At 36.8% G+C, this 21,999-nt stretch overlaps 1 protein-coding gene across 2 annotated transcripts; it reads left to right on the top strand.

The window, feature by feature from the left end:
* Positions 1 to 1,386: 1,386 nt before the first annotated feature.
* Positions 1,387 to 21,901, top strand: LOC148871447 (immune-associated nucleotide-binding protein 9-like). Of its 2 annotated transcripts, XM_088973847.1 has the most exons (4): positions 1,387 to 1,475; positions 2,158 to 2,350; positions 2,778 to 3,055; positions 19,827 to 21,901. In XM_088973847.1, the coding sequence occupies exons 2-4, from the start codon at positions 2,158 to 2,160 to the stop codon at positions 19,863 to 19,865; spliced, it is 510 nt and encodes a 169-aa protein (XP_088829973.1). In that variant the 5' UTR covers positions 1,387 to 1,475; the 3' UTR covers positions 19,866 to 21,901. The 2 variants fall into 2 exon arrangements, with proteins under 2 accessions (XP_088829973.1, XP_088829972.1); XM_088973846.1 differs by lacking the exon at positions 19,827 to 21,901 and having other exon boundaries at positions 2,778 to 11,232.
* The last annotated feature ends 98 nt before the right edge of the window (positions 21,902 to 21,999 follow it).

Consider the following 21,999-nt stretch of genomic DNA (forward strand, 5'->3'; position numbering starts at 1 on the left):
AAATCTGTTCTCAGGAAGGTAGGGTATGGTTCCAAATTCTTGTAACGTTAACTGACCCCTGCCGATGACAGCGTCTAGAGATTTACCCTACCCGAATTAGAGGTGCAAGTCAGGCGGATTGGGACAGGTTTATGGTCAACCCAGGTCCAACCCTAAGATTTGGGCCTAAGGGCCGAGCCTAGACCAAGCCTGCGGTCAAACCCGATCTTTACAACCCAAACCCAGCCCGCATTGTGATTTAATGAACTCGGGTTGGGTTCGAGTTAGTCAATGAACCCATTCTAAAATTATATATGTATATATGCATTTATGCAAATATGTATACATATATGAATGTATATGTAAATATATATTTATATATGTATATATGAATGTATATAGTCGAATCAGGCTCAAGTTGGGACAAGATCGAACTGGGTTCAAGCTACTAAGGACTAGGCCTGGGCCCAGCCCAGAAATATACGATAAACAGAAAATACAAGTTTATCTGAATCCTAATTCCCACTTAATTTAAAAGAATTTTTAATGCTAAAAAATAATATTTTACATATATTTATATATAATCACATCAGATTAGATCACACAATATCCAATTCCCATGTGATTAACAAGCGGATCATATTTTAGATCTGATCCCATCAACTAAGAGGTCATTTGGTAATAACAGAAATTCTCTTATTGCTTTGTCTTATAATGGATAAAAATATTAAATAAATAAAATATATATATATATATATATATATATATATATATATATATATATATATATATATTCAACGGTGTAGTATACTCTTCCCAAACTGAGCCTAAAAGGCAAAGCAATAAACTTTCAGTTCATCCATTTCAGCTGTTATCACATGGCCCCCAAATGGATATATGTATCCAAACCCGAATTAAACGAATCTGATTTAAGTTCAATCCATTTGCAGTACTAAATTTACTAAAACAAAAAATTAAATCTCAATTACTGGTAAAAAACACAATGATAATTCTTAAAAGATGATTACTTAGAGGCGTCAAAGTAATATCTTGCTTATAGATTCATATTTGCCTTTCACTCCAAGGCGTATATATCATGAGACCACATCCTCACAGAACATTCCTGTCATGTATTTGGAACATCTCCCGATGATGTACCAGAACTAATGATGTCATCATCGGGAAATGCTCTTAATACACAGCGGAATGTGCTGTGGGGCATTGTGGGGCGGAGATGTGAACTCTTATATCATGCATGTCCATTCAAACCAATTCTCCATATAGAATCTAAGAGCAGTTAGCATCCAAATAATGCAATGGAATCAACTATTACTCCTCTCACCCTTCAGAGAGCATCCACTACCCCTTATAAATTTGGATTGTGTTTATGAATTTTTGAAACAAATAGAACCAGCAGAACCCTTTGGTTTCTGAAGTTAAACTTTCAATCCTTACTCAAAATCGTTCCATAGTTCCTCAATTAACAATCTCTGCAGGTTTGTTTCTCTTTTGCTTAACCCTAGATGGTTAACTTCAATGAATTTCCTTTGGTGATGTTAAAGTTTTTGTTTTTATTTTATTTTATTTATTTATTTATTTCTTTTAATGGGCTACACAATGGGGTTGTTCATTCCCCAACCCATAACCCCTCAACCCAGGTGCAAGTGGGATTCGATCCCAAGTCTCTGCTACGACTAACAGGAGACCTTACTAACTCGCTGATTGGCACCTTGCTGAAGGTGCCATTGAATCCTATGTGGAGGTCTTATGGGTCACAGACTTTTGAGGTCTGATTGCATCTTTTGTATTGCTTGTTGGGCAGTTTATAAATCTGTTGTTTACTCTGTCATGAAAAGAATACGTAGTCCTCTTTCAATTGAGAATCTGAGATAGGATTTGTACTTATATAGCATGGTTTTGAAAACTGGACTGGATTGGATGGTTGGACCAGTTGACCCAGGAACCGATCATCATTCAGATCTGGTTTTGAAATCCAAAACTGTCCAAACCGACTTCAGACTGGATGATCGGACCATTTAACCATCCCCTATTACGATCAAAATTTTAGGCTGGGCCGGTGACCTACGTAGAATTCTTTGAAAATTAAAGCAATTTTAGACCTCCATTATTGCTGCATTAGATTAATACATAAATTTTTCTACTGTTCTGTGCATGCAGATGGCTTCACCCAACGATATTACCATGGTTTTACTTGGGCGCACTGGTAATGGCAAAAGTTCAACTGCCAATAGCATTCTTAAAACGAATGCCTTCAAAGCAAAACGCAGTTCTAATTCAGTTACAAGGACAACTGAGCTGCAATCATCTATTCTACAAGATGGCCGAACTGTGAATGTCATTGACACTCCTGGTGGGCTTCTTTTTGCTGACTACCCCTTTTTCTACTTTGCTTAATTTACTTTAGTTGCTAATAGGATTGTAATAATTAGTGGTTTGTTTCATCTAATTTACTTATTCCATAAAAATACATATATACATACATTCATATATATAAGGTTTAAAGTATCCATACAGGCCGATACATATCATGCCGATGGCTTATCAATGCGCCCCTCGAAAGATTATATCGGGTCATCACCGGTTCAAAGGGTAGCTGGGCCTTAAATCAACCCTTTTAAACCGGTTTTAAAAAAATAAATAAACAAAACTTAAAATATATATATATATATATATATATATATATATATATATATATATATATTATTGACCCTATTCTCTCTTTTAATTATTTTGGGCTTCTCTTGAACATAAACCCTAACACTGACAAGTGGTTGCAGGGCTATTTGACTTTGCACTTGATGTTGAATATACTAAAAAGGAGATTGTTAAGTGTATTGATCTAGCAAAGAATGGGATCCATGCAATGCTTATGGTATTTTCCACTTTCACCCGTTTCTCAAAAGAGGAAGAAGCTGGAATGGAAATCATAAAAGGAATTTTTGGGCAAGCAATTACAGACCACATGATTATTGTTTTTACTGGTGGTGATTCATTTGATGAAGATGATGATGAGGCATTACAAGATTACTTGGCTGAATGCGCTAAGCCTTTCCAGGTAATGCTTAACCTGTATTATCAATCTTTCCTAGTCTTCATATTTGGTTTATCCCTAGGATTTGCTTCTCACAGAATGCACCTCACACCGCGACGTGGGAGATATCCCATGCAGGTTGCAACATGCTGTTAGGTCGGTGTGAGGTGTGTTCTGTGAGGAGCAAATCTGGACTCCTATACATTCTTGTCTTATCTGTAAATGTAGTATCTGAAGGTGGACCTTAGATTAATTTTATTAATTAATTACTGATTAATTATTGTGGTATCAATTCTCCAGTGTCGTAGGGATGGACCTAATATTCAAAAAGACAAAAAAAAAAGAATTCAAAATAAGAAAATTTATATCTACATAGATGGTTAAATGAGATCCATGAACATTAACGCATGAAAGGTAGTGCTTTTAAACCCTGCCTAGAGCTTGAACCATTTTCCCTTCTGGGTCAATAGGTCAACCCAATATTGCCATCAACATAAAAAATAAAAATAAAATAAAATAAATAATTTTTTTTTGATAGATCAAGAAAAGGGGCTACACAGAATGGGGGATAGTACGTCCCCAAACAGCTAATAACACTTAAAAATCTAGGAATGACAGAATTAGTTACAACATAGGAATGAGAAAAATTAGCTAACCAATCCACCACAATGTTGCCTTCTCTAAAAGTATATATGACAATACTCCACTTTGCCCTCTAGCCTCTCAAACATCAACCTGCAATCCTCAACGATCGATTTCAATCTCGATGATGGTTCAACTTGTATCTTTAGATAGTCAATCACAAGTTCTGAATCACCCTCAATAGTGATGCTATTTCTTGAAAAGTTGAGGGTCATATTGTGGGCTTTCCAAGCAGCCCAAACTTCAGCCACATTAACAGTGGTAACACCAATTATGTAGACTTTAAGGTCAAGAACTTGACCTACATAATTTCTAGCTATATGCAAGCAATGGTACAAGTACGCTTGATCCCATTTTAGGGCTTTCCCATCTGATAGGGATAATAGATGTACCCTCGAAGTCATTCGCATCAAGCTCCATACAAGATTGGATTTCCATAAATGTATGCCAAGCTCTATCAATTATAATAGGAGGGGGAAAACACAGTCATTTCGGTTTTTCCATATCTACCATAATAGCAAAATAAACTTTTCCTTCCAAAAGGGGACAATACACCTAACAAAGGTGTCATCAGAATCTTCCTCTTCACCACAAACACTACAAGAACCATCAATATAAAACCCTTTTGAAATCAAATTCCTCTTTGAGGAGAGCTTATTATTAAGAAGAAGGTACATGAAGGCAAAATTTAATAATTTTCTTAGTTCCATCTGAACCTACTCTAGTTTCCATCAAAAAACAAATGTCAAGGTTATGAGCCTTAGATAGCTCACAAACTTGACCTCTCAAAAGAGTCTTTCTACCCCTCTAACATTACATATTAGGATCTTCATGAGTAATTTTCAGAATTTTCAGACCCATATTGTCTCTAGCATTGGAATCATCTTGCACCTCAATCTTTTTAACCTCTGAATTCTGTAAATTCCTAGTACTATTGAAATTAATCCCTTTATCTTGCATGTCTTGACCCTTCCATTCCTCCTCCATGCTATCATCGCTATCCAAACCCTCTCCATCAAAATCATCTTCTCCTCCTTCAAATTCATTATCCTCATTGAAATTATCAGAAAAAACATTCATGCACACATGTTTTGAAAAATAGCTTTTTCTCTTACTAAAACCAGTTTTTAACTTATCCCACATTAGAAAATTATAAGAATTATTTTGGTTTTTTTAATAGGAGCTTATTTACACTCCTTAGATATAAAGAGGAGATTATGGAGACTTGTTATTGTGCAACGCGTATGCACGTATGTGGCACAATGAGGTGCTTTAGAGACACACTTTGCTCGCACTTTGCTCCATAGTTCTTTAAAATTATTTAAGGAGCGTGAATCAAGTATTTGCCCATACGCCTCAGAGCTTCTCCTCGAAATTTCAGTGACCCGATTTCCCAACAGTCTCTACCTTTCAAACCATTGCCTTCAGTCATTTTATTCTCACTTGAAACACTTTTTTGAACCCACACTCACTTTGGGTTTGGTGGTTGGAATGGCTCAATGGTCATGTATTGTCTAGGGTTAATAAATCTGGATCTTGTGTTTCTCCTGGCACGGTCTCGCCTTTGATTTTTTGCTCGATAACAATTTTGGTATTTGTTGTTCCATGCAAGTTATGTCAGCACCCCTGGCTGCAAGTGCAATTTTACACTCTTTTCTCGGATGGATCCCAAGATTAAAACCATTTTTATAAAATAATAATATAATATATAAATATCTTTTGTAAAACTAGATTTCAAACACAAGTGAAATCCATTACCAGTAGTTTAGCTTTCTATCAGAGAGGATGTAAACCCTGATATTCACTTTGTCTGACAAAGGGGTCGATCCTATCACTATGATCACCCACTCAATTTATATTCCAAATTTCCCCAATGCACCCAAATATTTGACCCTTGATGGATCTTACTAATGGGCATATCAAAGGCAGCCCGATTCACTACTTTGTGTAGTATCATAATCAAATTTGAGGTTATGTGCAACTTTCTAGTTTTGCCCATCTATCTCCAAGGTCTAGGGCATAATTGAAAATTAGTCTAGGTTCAATTTTCCAAACACCCACTTTCTATACTTTGGGTTTAACCTTATCAACTGAGACAAGCTTCTCCAACTATTTGGCAACAAACCAGTGTTAGCCTTGTTAGGATAAACTCCCAAGTCTATCTAATGGCTGAAAACATTATAAACTAACACGAGTCTCATAAGTGTTTAGTTTAAGGGGTAATATATAAAAAACACACAAATATAAATATGAAACAACTATGTAATTTATTCATTTATAGATAAATTTTTGTATACATCAATATGATTTGAGATAAGGGCATACATTGTCTAACATTATTCATGTCTCTAGAAATGTGGAAAATCACATAGGTGCATAGGGTCAATTGTTTCAATTGCATAACCCCATAATTTTCTGTGAAAGATCATAAATCACTTATATCACATGAGCTTCCCCTTTGGCTTCCATTAGACAATGTTCATAGCCATTTTAGGTTAAACCTTTCTAATCTGTAAGTATTGACCCATCATATCAGAAGCCACAAGGTACCATGAAAAAGTCTTCCATTCTAAGATAGCCCCCTCCCACTAGTCTATGATGCTCCTATCATCCAATGAAGTAATTCAACTAACCACCTTAGTAAAACAGATAACCTGATTTTATGGTGCATTTTTGCCCATCAATTCAGTCCATTTTCATACTAATGATGGGAGGTCTTTATTTATGACATCTTATTATATTCCATATCTTCTAGCACTTATATTATTGATGAGGGAACAATTATATTAGTTCTTAGGTCAGTTTTAGGTCTTACCACGATGTCTTCCACTTTCTTTCCTAAAGTCATATTTAAGTGGGCCTAAATAGGCTTGGGTTTCTATGGAGTTCCCTCTTTGGAGAGGAAACATGAAAAGGGCCCATTATGATGCCAATGATGTGCATTCAGCCATGATGGACATAGAGAGCCACATAAAATCTTTGCATAGGCCAAGCACTTATGACCTAAGTATGAATCACATTCACATAGCACATTACACACAATTGATCAAGAATAAACTTAAATCTTGTAAAACCTAAATCTATTTAAATTAACACATTATTAGCCTATTATTGGACCTAATTATCTAATAAAACTTATTATGGTATATGAGCCCAACTACAACAAGCAGTTTGACTCATATAGTTGTCAAAGCTGAAATGGGCTTATCTTGCTTTAATCTAAACCTAACTAGGTTTCAAAAGTGTGGGTAGAATTGGTCCATGAAATGGCCCATCAACCCCTTGGCCTAGGCCCAAAATGATCACTTAATTAGTGATCTAAGGGGCTGTAAACAATCCCCAAAGAACCCTAGGTTCGACCCATGTAAGGTGGACCAAAATTAGGTCAGATCGACCTAGGGTTTGGTGCCCAAAATATGCATCAATTTACAAAGATTCTGATCTAAAAATTCTCAACTATGATTCACAATCAAATCAGCAAATAATCAGCAATATAACAGAATTAAACAACTAGGGCTGATAGTGTGACGGTCTAAATCTAATGTGGACAAATTGTAGAAAACCATTGATTTTCTATCTCCACATCGATCTCTTTCTCCATCATTCTCTGTGATCTCCAACATGTTATCCAATGTAAACAAATTTGAAGAACCATAATTTCTAATGATTACATCAAAAAAATCCTAATACATCTGTTCTAGAAAATAAAATAAAAATAATTAATTACAAACCAATAAAAATAATATTGCATTGTGTGCATAAAACTTGACACCAATAAAGAATTTGATCTCTATCACACTTTCAGCCCAAGAATTCAAGAATTCACCATAGAACCATTCCAAATAATATCAAAAAATGTAAAGATTAAATTTTATATCATTGATTAAGTCAAATCGGCTAGACTAGTTCATGTCAATTTGATGTTTCTTACAAATTTGATTTGGTTCAATCCAAAAATTGAACCTAAAGATTTGATACCACTGTTGGAAGGGTTAGAAATCAGATTTGACATGACCAACCTAGGTTTAATGGCTGGCAATTTTTTCAAAAATTTTCTAATCTAACCTGACCATGTGAAATCTGATTTCTAACCCTTCTAACAGTCATTAAACTTGGTTTGGCCATGTCAACATTAGTCAAGACTTTCATTGGATGCACAAAAACCCAAAGATACCCAAAAACCCAAACATGCCCAAGACTTTCATTGGACGAACAAAACCCATGAAAATCAACCCCAAATCAAGGAGAAACATTACACCAAGAAATGTTGACTATAAACCTTTTTTCTTTGAAAAACCTTGCCATTTTCATAAAAATACTTTCTTTAGACTCAAGTTATTTTGATTGGTTAAAATTCTTAGTCCTATTTTTCCCTCTTATCTATATAAATAAAGACCCAACTCGAGCCCAATGAAAGGAGAGAGATCCTAGAAGCATTCGCGACCCCTATAGAGGTCCTATTTGCAAGATATCCTTAACTCTTTAAGCCATAAACTTCAAATCCATTTGTTGTGTTTCAGATCTTGGATTTGCAAAAGCTTTATAAATTTTTGACAGTTCTAGGGTTCCTTTGATATTAAAAGGTCAAGTAGAGGCACTCCACCAATTCATTCGACATTGTTTCAACTCGTTTCAGCTACTAGAAAATCCTTTCCTGGGTCACACACGAGTGGTAAGCCTCTTACTCTACCATTTAGGTCAAGTTCGTAATTCTTGTTTTTCATTTTGGTTATAGGTTGCTTGAAATTTTGAAAAACTTGCATTTTTGGCTTCTTCTAGACTGGGATAAAGAGGTAGAGAAGCAAGGGTGTTAGGGATGTTAATACGTAAGGCCTGATAACATCTCCTCAAACTAGTTTCAAGAGAAGTTAGAAACATTTTTTGACAAGATTTTAAGATTTCTTAGCAATTTTTTTATTGGTTTTTGTTGGAAATTAAGCCTAAAAATCCCATATTGGGCTGAGAGAGGGATGCCTAACATTTTCCCATTCCTAATCCATTAGAATCCCACAATCTCTTGGTAGAGTGTCTTTTCCGTAGAAAATGAAGGGATAGGATATCCATCACATGGCCACCCAAAGATTGCGGAATAAGGGGGCGAATTTCAAAAATTTTTCTCTCCCTTCAACCACAAACTGAACCAGATCTGAACCAAAAGGAGTAGGGAGGGATTATACTTGAGACGGAGAAGCAGTATCTCCCAATGGAGGTGTTCGTGTCCAAGGAATGATCCAAAATCTGCTCCCACTGAAGATGGTGCAGTGCAGGGTGGAGCAGAATCAGTAGTGTTCTTCCAAAAGAACTTGACCCTTTGCAAAAATCAACTGGATGTCTTGTGAATACAACTCCAACTCCAAGATTTGGTATCAAGATCAAATCAGGATTTCTCCCAAGATCTGGAGATCGAACTGCTGGAGGTGGCGGCTGCAGGAAGGAGGCGGCAAGAGAGTATTTGCAGGGTGCAGAAATCTCTCTTCTTGTAATCTCAACTCTGAAGACAAGAGTGTATTGGTTGCATGTCTAAAGGCCGCCGCCCCCTCCTCCTTTTATAATCTCAAAGGGATCAACTCCTAATCCCATTAGGAATTGCTAATCCAAATCATATTTGGATTAGAAGTCCCTTTAAGTGATAAGGGATAACCCTTATCTTATTTGCAGATTAGATCAGCAATCTCCTAATCTAATTAGGAGGCTTCCAGATCAAAATCTTATTTAGATCTTGGACTCTCTAAGTGGATAGGGTCTGGGCCCAATCCTATTAGCTGATCCATCTCAGAATTTGCCCCTTTAAGTGACTAATCAAATTAGCCAAGTTCGCAATGGGCTTAAGGCCCATTTAAGGTTATGTATTCATTTAGCCTTCCAAACTGCTGCCCAGTTAGGCTTCCTTGTATGGCGTAGGACCCAAACATTGATCTACACATCAGTCACATGGGTTCGGCCCAACCTTTGTTACAAGGCCTGGCCTTACACTTAACCTCTCAACCCATAATGATCACACACTGCCCGACAAGAGAGGACCTCTCCCTCGGCTGCAAGGAACAATGCTGCACTCTCTGCTTATATGGATCCCGGGAATTAAAACCTTTTGTAAATCATTTCGAAACCATAATATATACTTTTATATCTCATATAAAATATATTTTGCAAAAACAAATCTCAACGATTGAAATTGGCTGCCGGTAGTCTAGGTTTCCATCAGTGAGAGTGCATTCCCGATCATTACCTTTGTCCGACAAAGGGGTTGATCCTGTCACTATGATCACCCACTCAGATGAATTCTCAGACTGTCCCAACATACCCAGGTTTTGACCCCCACTAAGGATCTCACTGAATGGTACATCAAAGATAGCCTAATCCGACACCCAGTGCAGTACAGAATCGAGTCTAGGGGTCGGGTGTAACTTTCCAGTTTTGCCCATCAATCTCCAAGGTCCAGGGCAATACTGGAAATCTGGTCCAGTTCAAAGATTCAATTAATCCTACACTGTATGTGCCTAGGGTCTCACCCTGGCAGCTGAGACAGGCCACCCCAACCGACTTGGTGGCACCACAATGTCAGCCTTGTTAGGATAGGTCTCCCCAAACCGACCCACTGACTGTGAACATTCTAAACTAATACGAGTCTCATTAAGTGCCCAGTTTAAGGGTATTACATAGAAACATACCAAGGGAACATGAATCAAATATGCACTTTTATTCATTTACAATAAACTCATAAAGTATATCATCTTGATTGAAGCTAAGGGCATACAAAATTGTCTAACAGCTTCCACTTTCCACGTGCTTCTCAAACACTTTCTGTGAAAGTGGCTTAGTCAATGGGTCTATCACATTCTCCGATGATGCTACCTCTTAATATCATTCTCCCGTAGGTCCAGTGTTGTCATACGACAGTGGAATGGGTGATGTGCTGAATTCCAAATTCAGGAATGAACACCTTCATTCATAAGGCAGCCTCACTTACGGCAATGCGCTCGGCTTGGGTTGTGGACTATTAATTTTCTACTAAGGACCCTTGTTTGCTGACATTCAGAAAACAACACACGATCCTATCGTGAAAACATATCCAGATGTAGACTTTCTATCATCTAGATCCGACTAGAAATCGGCATCTGTATACCCTTGGATCTGTAGTGAGCTACCATCGGATACTAGACAAAACTCTTTTGTCCTTCAAAGGTACTTAAGTATGTTTTTCACAGCAGTCCAGTGCTCCTGCCCTGGGTTGGCCTGAAATCTGCTTACTACACTCACTGCCTGAGCAATGTTAGGACGAGTGCACAGCATGGCATACATGATGCTCCCTATGGAAGAGGCATAGGGAACATCTTTCATGCCATCAATCTCCTCAGAAGTCTTGGGAGACATCTTCTTGGAGAGAATAACTCCATGCCTGAAAGGAACATTTCCTTTCTTGAAGTTTTCCATGCTGTATCTTTTGACTATTTTGTCAATATAAGCAGATTGGGATAATCCTATTATCCGCTTCGATCTATCTCTATAGAGTCGAAGACCTAGTATATAGGAGGCTTCTCCAAAATCTTTCATGGAGAATTGCTGCGAAAGCCATACTTTCACCGTAGTCAACATTCCTACATCATTCCCAATGAGTAGAATGTCATCTACATACAGAACCAAGAAGGTAACCTTATCTCCACTGTACTTCCTATAGACACAGGGTTCATCCGGATTCTGCTCGAAGTCAAATGATTTGACAGCAGAGTCAAAATGGATGTTCCAACTTCTAGAAACTTGCTTAAGTCCATAAATGGATCTATTAAGTTTACATACCATGTTTTCCTGACCTGCAGCATTGAAGCCTTGCGGCTGCTGCATATAGATATCTTCAGTAAGATCTCCATTCAGGAAAGCAGTTTTGACATCCATCTGTCAAATCTCATAATCATGGTATGCTGCTATAGCTAGCAGGATCCTAATGGATTTAAGCATGGCAACAGGCGAAAAGGATTCCTCATAATCGATGCCCTCTTTCTGAGTGTACCCTTTCGCCACCAGACGAGCTTCGAAGGTCTCAATCCTACCATCAGGGCTTTTCTTCCTCTTATAAATCCATTTGCAACTGATTGCTTTTACTCCAGAGGATGGATCTACTAGAGTCCAGACTCCATTGGTCTCCCTTGAGTCCATCTCTGCTCTCATGGCCTCCACCCATTTCTGGGAATCTATGTCCAACATAGCTTCCGCGTAAATCACAGGATCCTCCTCACTAGTCAAGGTTTCCACCAGGTAACTATCCTGGTCATAACCATAACGGACTGGTGGCCTGGATAACCGAGTGGATCTTCTAGGTTGATCACTACCTGGAACTTGTGGGACATCTCCCACTGCTCCTGAGCTCTCCTCATCAAGAACAACTTCCTGATGATGGGCGTCCAAGATGTAATTGGTTTCTAGGAATTGTGCATTTCGACTGCAGAACACTTTCTGCTCACTTGGGTCATAGAATAGGTAACCTACAGAGCCTTTTGGGTAGCCTACAAATAGGCAACGACTGGTCTTTGATTCCAACTTGTCTGCACTCGTTCTTTTAGCATGTGCTGGACAACCCCAAATCTTCAAGTGTCTGACACTTGGTTTCTTTCTGGTCCAAAGTTCATATGGAGTGTTCGGAACCGATTTGGTTAGAACCCGATTTAGCATGTAAATCACAGTCTCTAATGCGTAACCCCAAAAAGATGTGGGTAACTCTGAGTGTATGAGAAGCGACCGGACCATATCCAATAAGGTCCTATTCCTCCTCTCTGAAACATCGTTAAGTTGTGATTTAGCAGGAGGAGCTAATTGTGACACTATCCCATTGTCCTTTAAGTAGTCCCTAAATTCGTCATAGAGATACTCGCCACCTCGATCTGATCGAAGGGCCTTAATTTCTCTCCCTAACTGTTTCTCGACCTCTTATCTAAACTCTTTGAACTTTTCAAAGGATTCAGACTTGTGTCTCATTAGGTACACGTAACCATATCGTGAGAAATCATCTGTGAAGGTGATGAAATACATGTGTTGATTTCATGTCCTAACACTCAGGGGACCACATACATCAGTATGTATTAGGTCAAGTGTGCCTGTACATCTTTCAGGCTTACCGTTAAATGGCCATTTCGTCATCTTGCCTTGTAGGCAAGGCTCACAGGTGGGAAGATCTTCTACAGTTAGAAAATCCAAAGGACCATCCTTTACCAACCTTGTGATTCGGTCAACACCGATATGGCCAAGTCGGTAATGCCACAGACACGTGGGATTAACTATATCACGGGCTCTCTTCTTGGGGATTTCAGCCGACGTAGTTTCGGTTATGTTAGTTTCTAGAGAAGGATGTAGAACATAGAGACCATTCTCCAGTTCCCCGTATGCGATGAATCTGTTATTTCTTTTAATAGTAATCGTATTACTAAAGAAGACAGAATAACCATCTGCACATAGTTTTGAGACAGAAATCAAATTTCTCCTTAAATTTTGTACATAAAGACAACCTTTCAGTACAATAGTTCCTTCTCTAAAAATTAACTCCACAGTTCCTATGGCCGTGGCTGCAACAGTTGCAATAGTTCCCAAGTAGAGTGTGACTTCTCCTTCACTCAGCCTTTTGCTTACCTTGAACCCCGATAGTGAGTTACATGCATGAGTTGAAGCCCCAGAGTCAATACACCAGGACGCTGAAGCTACCAACAAATTGGTTTCTATAACACAAGTTTCGAAATTACCTTTCTTGGATTCCAAGTAGGTAGGCAGCTCCTTTTCCAGTGGCCAGTCTTCTTGTAGAAGTGACAGGCATCCGATGCTTTTCTTGCCCGATTTGCTAGTTTCAACAAGCATGGCAATGGGATCATCCTTTTTAATCAATTCTTCGGCCCTCTGCAACATATTGTTGAGTTCCTGTAAGCTGACATTTAGCTTGTTCATGTTGTAGTTCATGATGAATGGATTAAAGGATAGAGGTAGAGAGTTGAGAATAGCATCGATCTGTGTTACCAGATCTAGCTCGGATCCAAGAGCCTCCAGTTTGTTGATATAACCCATCATCCGGAGACAATGGTTGTGAACTTGTTAGCTTTTGGACATCTGCGCAGTCATGAACTATTTCAAGACCTTCTGCCGAGTAGAACGATTCTGCTCTTCATACATTGTCTTAAGACTATCCAATACGTCCTTGGCAAGTTCGATCTGATCGAACTACCTCTGAATTGGATTGTCCAAAGAGGCAATGATACAGCAGTGGGCAAGGGAGTTTTTCTCCTCCCATTCTTGGTATTCTCTTCTTCGGGCCTCAGAAGCCCTATTTCCCAAACGATCTGGGGCAGGATTCTTGGCTACCTTATCCAACTTTTCAATGGTTAAGACCAACATAAGGTTCCTATACTAGTCGACATAGTTTGGGCCCTTAAGATTGTTGTTGTCAAGAAGCTTTGCAAAATATCCGTTTGCCATTTTCTGATAAAAGAGCAAACATCAGTCCACAACCTAATTTGATTCATGTTCATTTCACAGATATGGATTTTAATCTACGATCCATTTCCATTTATTCATCTCTGAGATTTCCCTCCTTCCTCGGTAACAGAGACTACGGGTTGTCTCTGGAAATGTAGGAAATCACATAGGGTGCATGGAGCCAACTGTTTCAGCTGCATAACCCCACCACCTTTCTGTGAAGGATCACATCCACTCATCATATGAGTTTTCCCTTTGGCCTCTGTCAGACAAGGTTCAGAGTCATTTTCAAGTAAACATTTCTGTCCAGTGAGTGCTTACCCATCATGTTTGTGAACGCCAAGGTACCGTGAGAGAGTTCCCATTTTCTGGTGAAGCCCCTCTCACATCGGTCTATGACGCCCCTATCATCTCATGAAACACTCAGACAAGCCCAACAACAAATGGATAGCCCATTTTTTGGTGTGTTTCCTCATTACTGAATGACCCATCCTCATGCTAATGATGAAAGGCCTTTAGAGAGTTCATCATATGAATTTTCCTATCACATGCACTCATATTAGCTGGAGGGAACAATTATTACGCCCTAGTTTGATTTAGGTCAAACCAAAGTGGCTCCCATTGACTTTCATAAAGTCATATTTCAATGGGCCTTAAATCAGCTAGGGTTCCACACGTAACCTCTTGATGAGGTGTGGGGCCCACCACTGAGGGAGGTCATCCAATGACCAAAAGGGACACCATGGCAATGATGTGCATTCAGCCATGGTGTGCGCAAGAGCCACTGTCGAATGAGCATGGTCCAAACACTTATGGCCCATGTACGTAGCACATCACACATCCATACATCTCATGCAGGGATAAATTGGTCCAATCAATTAATCATCTGTAAGGCCCATTGGAAGCCCGTTTTAAATCTATAATACTAACCATTAATATTATTTAGGTATATGGGCTGAATTAGTGTTACCCAGTTCGGCCCATATAGCTTTATCCTTTGAAGTGGGCTTTTAGCAGTTTTAACTATTTAAAACTGGGCCTTTACAGGTTGGGCCGAATTAACCATTTAATTAAATATCAATCCTCATGCCCATTAGTGGGAAAATCAGGGCTGACTTTCAGCCTTGATTAAACCCTAGATTTGGTCCAAACAGTTTGAACCAATCTTGGTTCGAATGGGTCTAGGGTTTGATCTTTAATTAAATCTTTAATTCAAGAAAATAATCTGAAATTAAATAACTGATAAAAGAAAATCAAGAATCAGTTAAACAAGGCTGTTCGCACAATCCATCCTACAAAACAGAGGTTAGATCACAATTTGCAGTTTCATAAATTGCAAATCGCAGATAGCAAATGTCCCATCTACGAAATCTCCTTCCAGCGCCGCCATCTTCGATCCAAAAAAATAAAAAATAAATAGAAATCCTATTTCTATTAATAATTACATCAGATTGAATGCCTATACATTGAGTCTAAAAAATAAAAAAATATATATTTACAGACCAAATGTAATAAATAAATCAAGAAACTGCAAATCTTGCAGTTCTCCCTGCGCAAACCAAGAATTCGATCTCCTCTTGTACAAACAACCCATAAATCAAGAAAATCATAAAGAACTATTCTAAACAAAAATCAGATTTATATAAAATTAATTTCAGATTATTTGCACATCAATTTTGGTAACAAATTTCCCAAAACCCATATCTGCGCAAATTGGGTAGAACGCCTTCTGCCCATTTGTGCACGTTCAGATCTGAAACAGAATGGTTCAAGATTTGAACCATGGCTCTGATACCACTGAAGGGATAGGATATCCATCACATGGACGCCCAAAGATTGCAGAATAAGGGGGCGAATTTCAAAAATTTTTCTCTCCCTTCAACTGGGAATCGAATTCCCTATTTAGAAAATCATATTCTCAAGACCGACCCACTGGCTGTGAACATTCTAAACTAACACGAGTCTCATTAAGTGTCTAGTTTAAGGGTATTACACAGAAACATACCAAGGGAATATGAATCAAATATGCACTTTTATTCATTTACAATAAACTCATAAAGTACATCATCTTGATTGAAGCTAAGGGCATACAAAACTGTCTAACAGAAAATGGAGTCACTATTTTGAAGATAAATCAAATATTCAAAATTGGAATGAGGGCTCATTTACTTTTAAAAAATAAGAGGCAACACCTTCGTTGAATTACCCATGAGCTTCCTAAATCTCAGACCCATATCTTAGGTGGCATAACATGGATTCATCCATCTTCTCACTTTTTAGCCCATAGTTTACATCCTAGGATATGATTTATGGAAACACTTTGTTTACTATCATTTTTACTTTAGTAATGATTGCCAAAGCGCACCTCATAACGTTTCGTATAAGTTTCCCAATACTAAGCAAATTTTGAGTCAAACCGGGAATACAATGACCATTAGAAATGAGTTTAGAATCACCTTACTTAGTCTAGACTACAACAACTATTAGACAGTGTATGCCCTTAGCTTCAATCAAATCAAATTGATGTACATAAACCATTATTAGTGAATAAACAAAATACATTATTATTTCATGTTCTAATCTGTATGTTTTCTGTGAATTACTCCTTAAACTGGACATTTATGAGGCTCGTGTTAGTTTATTATGCCATGGACCTTGGAGATAGATGGGGAAAATTGAAAAGTTGCTTGATTATAATATTGCACTAGGTATTGGATTGAGCTACCTTTAATGTATCAATTAGTAAAATCCATCAAGGGTCAAATACCTGAGCATGTTGTAGTAGTTTGGAAAATTACTTGAGTGGGTGATCATAGTGATAGGATCAACATCTTTGTTAGACAAAGTGAATATTAGGCTTTTCACTCTCTTTAATGGAAACCTAAAGTATCGGTAGTAAATTTCAACTTTATTTGAAATGTAATTTGCAAAATATTTTTATATGTTATATTACTATTTTATGAAAAAAGTTTGCAAAAAATTTTAATCTAGGGATCCACTTGAGCAGAGAGTGTGACACTGCATTGTGTAGTCAGGGAAGAGGTCTTTTCCTATGGGCAATGTTCTGATGATTATGGATCGAGAGGTTAGGTGTAAAAAACCATTATAGGGCTTATTACTTTATGGGATTTATATTACATAAGTCTGTTATCTATGTGCCTTCATAGGTTAAATGAATACATGAATCATTTAACTGTAAATGTTGGACCAAACTGAGCCCAAGCTAATTTGGTTAGGGGTTCACTGGCCTGAGCAATGAATTTGGCTAATCTCTTCTAGAGGTATGGTCGAACCCTTATGAACTTGTGTGAGACCTTTTTGGGTCCCACACTATACAATATTCAAGCCCAAATGGCTATGCAACACCTTGGGATGTGAACCATTATATAAAATGGGCATAAAGCCCATTATTAATTTGATTAGTGAAGTGATCACAAGACAACTTAAGTTGTCATATAACTTGTGTTAAAAATGGGCATGAATCTAGGTATGGAACACCTATCCTCTTAAGAGGATAATGCTTACAATTAAAGATTGAGTTCTTATCCAAATTTGATTTGGATTAGCTCTAATTAGATTAGGAAAGTGATCTGTATAAAGGAGAAAGAGGAAAGAGAGAGTCTAATTTAGCTAATTCTCTGCACTCTCTTACTCTCTTCTCTTCTCCCTTATATCCCAAAAACTCTAATTTGACCTAGACTTGATAAGAGCTATTTTTTATTAGTTCTTCACTATGTTTTTTGCAAGAAAAACATCAGGGTATATCAGGTTCACATACCCTCTTCGTTCCAAGCAAATTGGAAACCAAATTTTGCTGAAATGATATTACTAAATCGGCTTCACATACACACTACGCCATTTTTAGTGGGGGGTTGGTTTTGGGACTGATATTGGGTGTAAACTACTACTCTGGGAGCTGCATTTTTGTGGTCTCTGTATCAGGTAAATTAGTTTTAATTTGGGTTTCAAGTCTAGTCTAGTTCAATGCAAGAATGGTCCCAAAATTTCATATTTCAAAATTACCGAGAAAATTGGTTCTCAAGTTGGGTTAGAAAATTTTTGAACATTTGGTTAGCCATTAAACCTAGTTCAGCAATGTCAAATCTTTGGGGTTGATTTTCATGGGTTTTATGCATCCAATGAAAGTCTTGACCAACATTTCTTAAGAAGGGATTCCAATAACATAAAACATAAATTTAAATCACCAATAAATAAGGGTATCTTTGGTTTTTTGGGTTTTTTCTTAAAGTTTAGTAAACTTAATTTTATTGATCTAAGTGTTGTGATAGGTTAAGAATGGGGCTGATATCAGCCCCCACCCTCTTGAGGTCTCATGTTGTGACAGATGAAGGGGTAATTAAATCTAGTGTGTTAAAATAAGATCTTTCTAGTTTAACAATCAAGGGTTTTTTAGGTCTTTGAGTATGGTGGTGAGGTATGGTTGGTTAAATAAAGATTTGATATTGGAGATCTATGGATAATAATCTCTAATGAACAATATTTGCTAAAATAGAATCTTGTTTGAATGATGAATTAAACGAGGGAATTTTGTGATGAAATTTTGTGGGTAGGTATTTTTAGACATCTTAAATCTAATGGAAGAGTCAAATATCTGATAAGAGATCTAGATTAAAAGATTTGGCTTAGATCAACTTTTAGCTTATGACTTGTTAATTAATGAAAAGGCTTTAAATGAACTCTTTCTTATTTAATGGTTAAATGGATGAATTTAGTCATGAAATTTGATGTTCTAGGGTTTTTTTGTTCTTTGATTATGGTAGTAAGGTCTAATTGGTCAAATGAGGTTTGGTAATAGATATCTATAGCTTAATATGTTCTAGTCAATGAGGTTTGTTAAAACAAAATTTTGGTTTGATGGTAGGTCAAACGAAGGAATTTTATGATGAAATTTAGTGGCTAGGTCAAAAGGTTGGACCATTGATTAAAGGTGTGGATTGAAAGATTTTGATTCAGATAAAGGCTTGAGCTTTTCGCTTATTAATTAATGAAAGGGCCTAAACTAGAATGTTGCTTATTTTGGAAGGAAATAGAGGAATTTAAGACTAGAGTTGGATGAATGGTTTATTCTGAGGATTTTGGACTTGATGATAGGTGCTTAATCCCATAACTTCTTGTGTGATTTAATCATAAATGCCAAATTAGAATATTTATTGATAAGATGATTAAACAGTTGAATTTTAAGTTGAAATTTGGCGTGTGTGCACAAATTGAGATGTGGAGTCGGGAAAATGGTTCAAATCTAATAAAGAATTTAATGATCTTGGTTGTCTAGTTCTATTCATCCAAGGCCATTAAAATAAAGTCTTAGCATTTTTAAGGTTAATCGTCATAGATTTAAGATGAGATTTGGAGATTAATTGTATCTTAATATCCTTAAAGGAATTATTAGAATTTGTAAAGTTAAGGTTTTATCATTGCATAGATCAGGACCATTAGAGAGGAGGTTGGAGTTATGAATGGTAAATCTTTGAAGTTTGGTCATGAAAATTCAACGTGTAACTATGTTTTTTTTCTTACATTTAGGGGTTACATTTGTAGTATCAGATGTTAATCTTAATGTTTTTTCTAACTAGGGGTTAAGTTTATTGTTGTAGTTTAGTCGGGCATTTAACATAGAAATTGTTCTAAAAAGAGGAAAGTTTTGGTTTTGACAAGTCTCAAATTGGTTTGGTCATTTTTCAAGCTTTGGGGTATCGAAAGAGAATATAAAGAGTTGGAGTGAAGGGACCGAGAAAAAATTGGGTGTTGATAATGGACACTTGAATTTTAGAAGTCTTCCATTATTAAATGACAAGAATATGGTGATTGGACTTCTTCATATGGATAGAGAACATAAAGTATGTAGAGGCTGCATCTATGGGAAATATCATAAGCTACCAGTTTTAGAGAGATCATGTCATTTAAAGGCACACCATTGGACGCTGATATTATGGTCCAATGAGGACACCTTCCTTCAACAATAAGAGATATTTTCTTCTCTTTATTGATGATTGTACTAGAATAATGTGGGTAGTATATCTTAGATGCAAAATCCTAAGCATTGCCCACTTTTGTTTAATTTCAAACATTTGATGAAAAACAAAGTGACAACAAATTAAAAATCTTAAGGATTAATAGAAGAAAAGAGTTTGCATAGAGAGAACTTTGGAAGTTTTGTAAAGAAGAAAGCATCAAAAGAAAATTGACAATAAAACAGACCCTACAAAAAATGAGGTAGTTGAAAAAAGAAATAGAACCATTGTAGAAATGACAAAGCATGATGCAAGGTAAAAACCTTTCAAAAAATTTTTGGGCTGATGTAGTTTAAACTGTTGTTCACATATTAAATTGTGCTCCTACCAAAGTAATGTAAAACAACATACTTTTTTGAAGCATGGCACAGGAAAAAACCTATTAGCTCATTCAATGTCTTTGACTACATTGCTTATTCTCACATTTCTTTACAAAAGAGAGAAAAATGTGTTGGCAAAGGTAAAAAATGTATTTTCCTTGGCTACAATGATGAATCCAAAGATTACTAGCTACTGAATTCAACTATAAATGAATTTATAATTTCAAGAGATGTGATATTTGATGAAGAGGGGACATGGAACTTTGAAGAAAATTCCTCACAAACAAAGAAATACCTAATAGAAGATGAATAAGTGATGCTTAATGACCATGAGCATGACACAACTACTTCAAATGTGAGGTTAGCAAATACAAGAAGACCAAGTCCAACAAGTTTTAGTCCAATAAACCAAGATCCATTGCAAGTAAACCCAGATGGTGTAGATTCAAATACTCCACTAAGGAAGCCCTAAGTAATTCATGTGATCTTACATTTCTTGCACTTGAACCGCAAAATTTTGAAGAAGTATTTAGATGAAAGAAAATAATAGATGAACCAATCTATAAAAGCCTTATTTGTTCCTTGATTTATCTCACCAACATAAGGCTAGATGTTGTTCTTGTTGTAAGCAATGTTTCAAGATACACAAATAAGCCAAGTAAAGTTCGTTTTGGAGCAACAAAGAGAAATCTTAGATATGTGAAAGGAAGTAGGAACTTTGGGCTAAAATATGAAAGTAAAAATGATTGCAAGCTGATTGGTTTTTTAAATAGTGATTGGGCTGGTTCCATAGATGATCAAGAAAGCAAAACTGGATATATTTTTTCCTTAGGAAGTAAAATAATTTCTTGGTCACCCAAGAGCAAAATGCTATAACACACTTTTTAGCTTAGGTAGAATACATTTCAGCCACTAGTACATCTTGTTAAGCAATTTGGCTTAGAAGACTTTTGAAAGACCTTCAATATGTGCAAAATGTCCTAACTACAATCTACTGTGACAACTCTTTAGCAATTGCAATGACCAAAAACCTAATTTTCATAAAAGAACAAAGCATATTGAGCTAAGACAGCAATTCATCAAAGAGTTAGCTGAGAAAGTAGAAATTGAATTGGAGTTCATCAAGACTGAAGACCAACTTGCCGATATCTTCACCAAGCCTCTAGCTTCTAAAAAGTTTGTGCATTTGAGATCTTGAATGAAAAACAAATTAAGTGAAGGTATTGAGAAGTCAAGTGTGGGTAATTTTGTAGTTTTCCTTAATCTTTTTCTCTTCATTCTATCTTTAACATTCAACTTTTCCTCTACAAGATTTTGTCTTTTCTTTGGTTATTCTCACCACACTTTCATTACTCCAACACATATATTAGTGGAAAGATGGTTGTGCGGATGCATGGAACTAGATGGGTTGGAAATAAAATCAAATACAACAGGCTGGGCAACTTATCGCAAGTGAATATGTTAGTGTTTTATACACATGGGACCCATGTGGAACTTACACCTTATGCATATGGAACACTAGTGT

The sequence above is a fragment of the Nelumbo lutea genome, chromosome 2, assembly GCF_056320005.1.
Source record: "Nelumbo lutea isolate HS-2025 chromosome 2, American lotus-T2T, whole genome shotgun sequence".
In the NCBI taxonomy this organism is placed as follows: domain Eukaryota; kingdom Viridiplantae; phylum Streptophyta; class Magnoliopsida; order Proteales; family Nelumbonaceae; genus Nelumbo; species Nelumbo lutea.

Coding starts and splice junctions, on each gene's coding strand:
- LOC148871447 (XM_088973846.1), top strand. CDS start 2,158: ATGGCTTCACCCAACGATATTACCATGGTTTTACTTGGGCGCACTGGT. Junction 2,351..2,777: donor GAATGTCATTGACACTCCTG/GTGGGCTTCTTT, acceptor AAGTGGTTGCAG/GGCTATTTGACTTTGCACTT.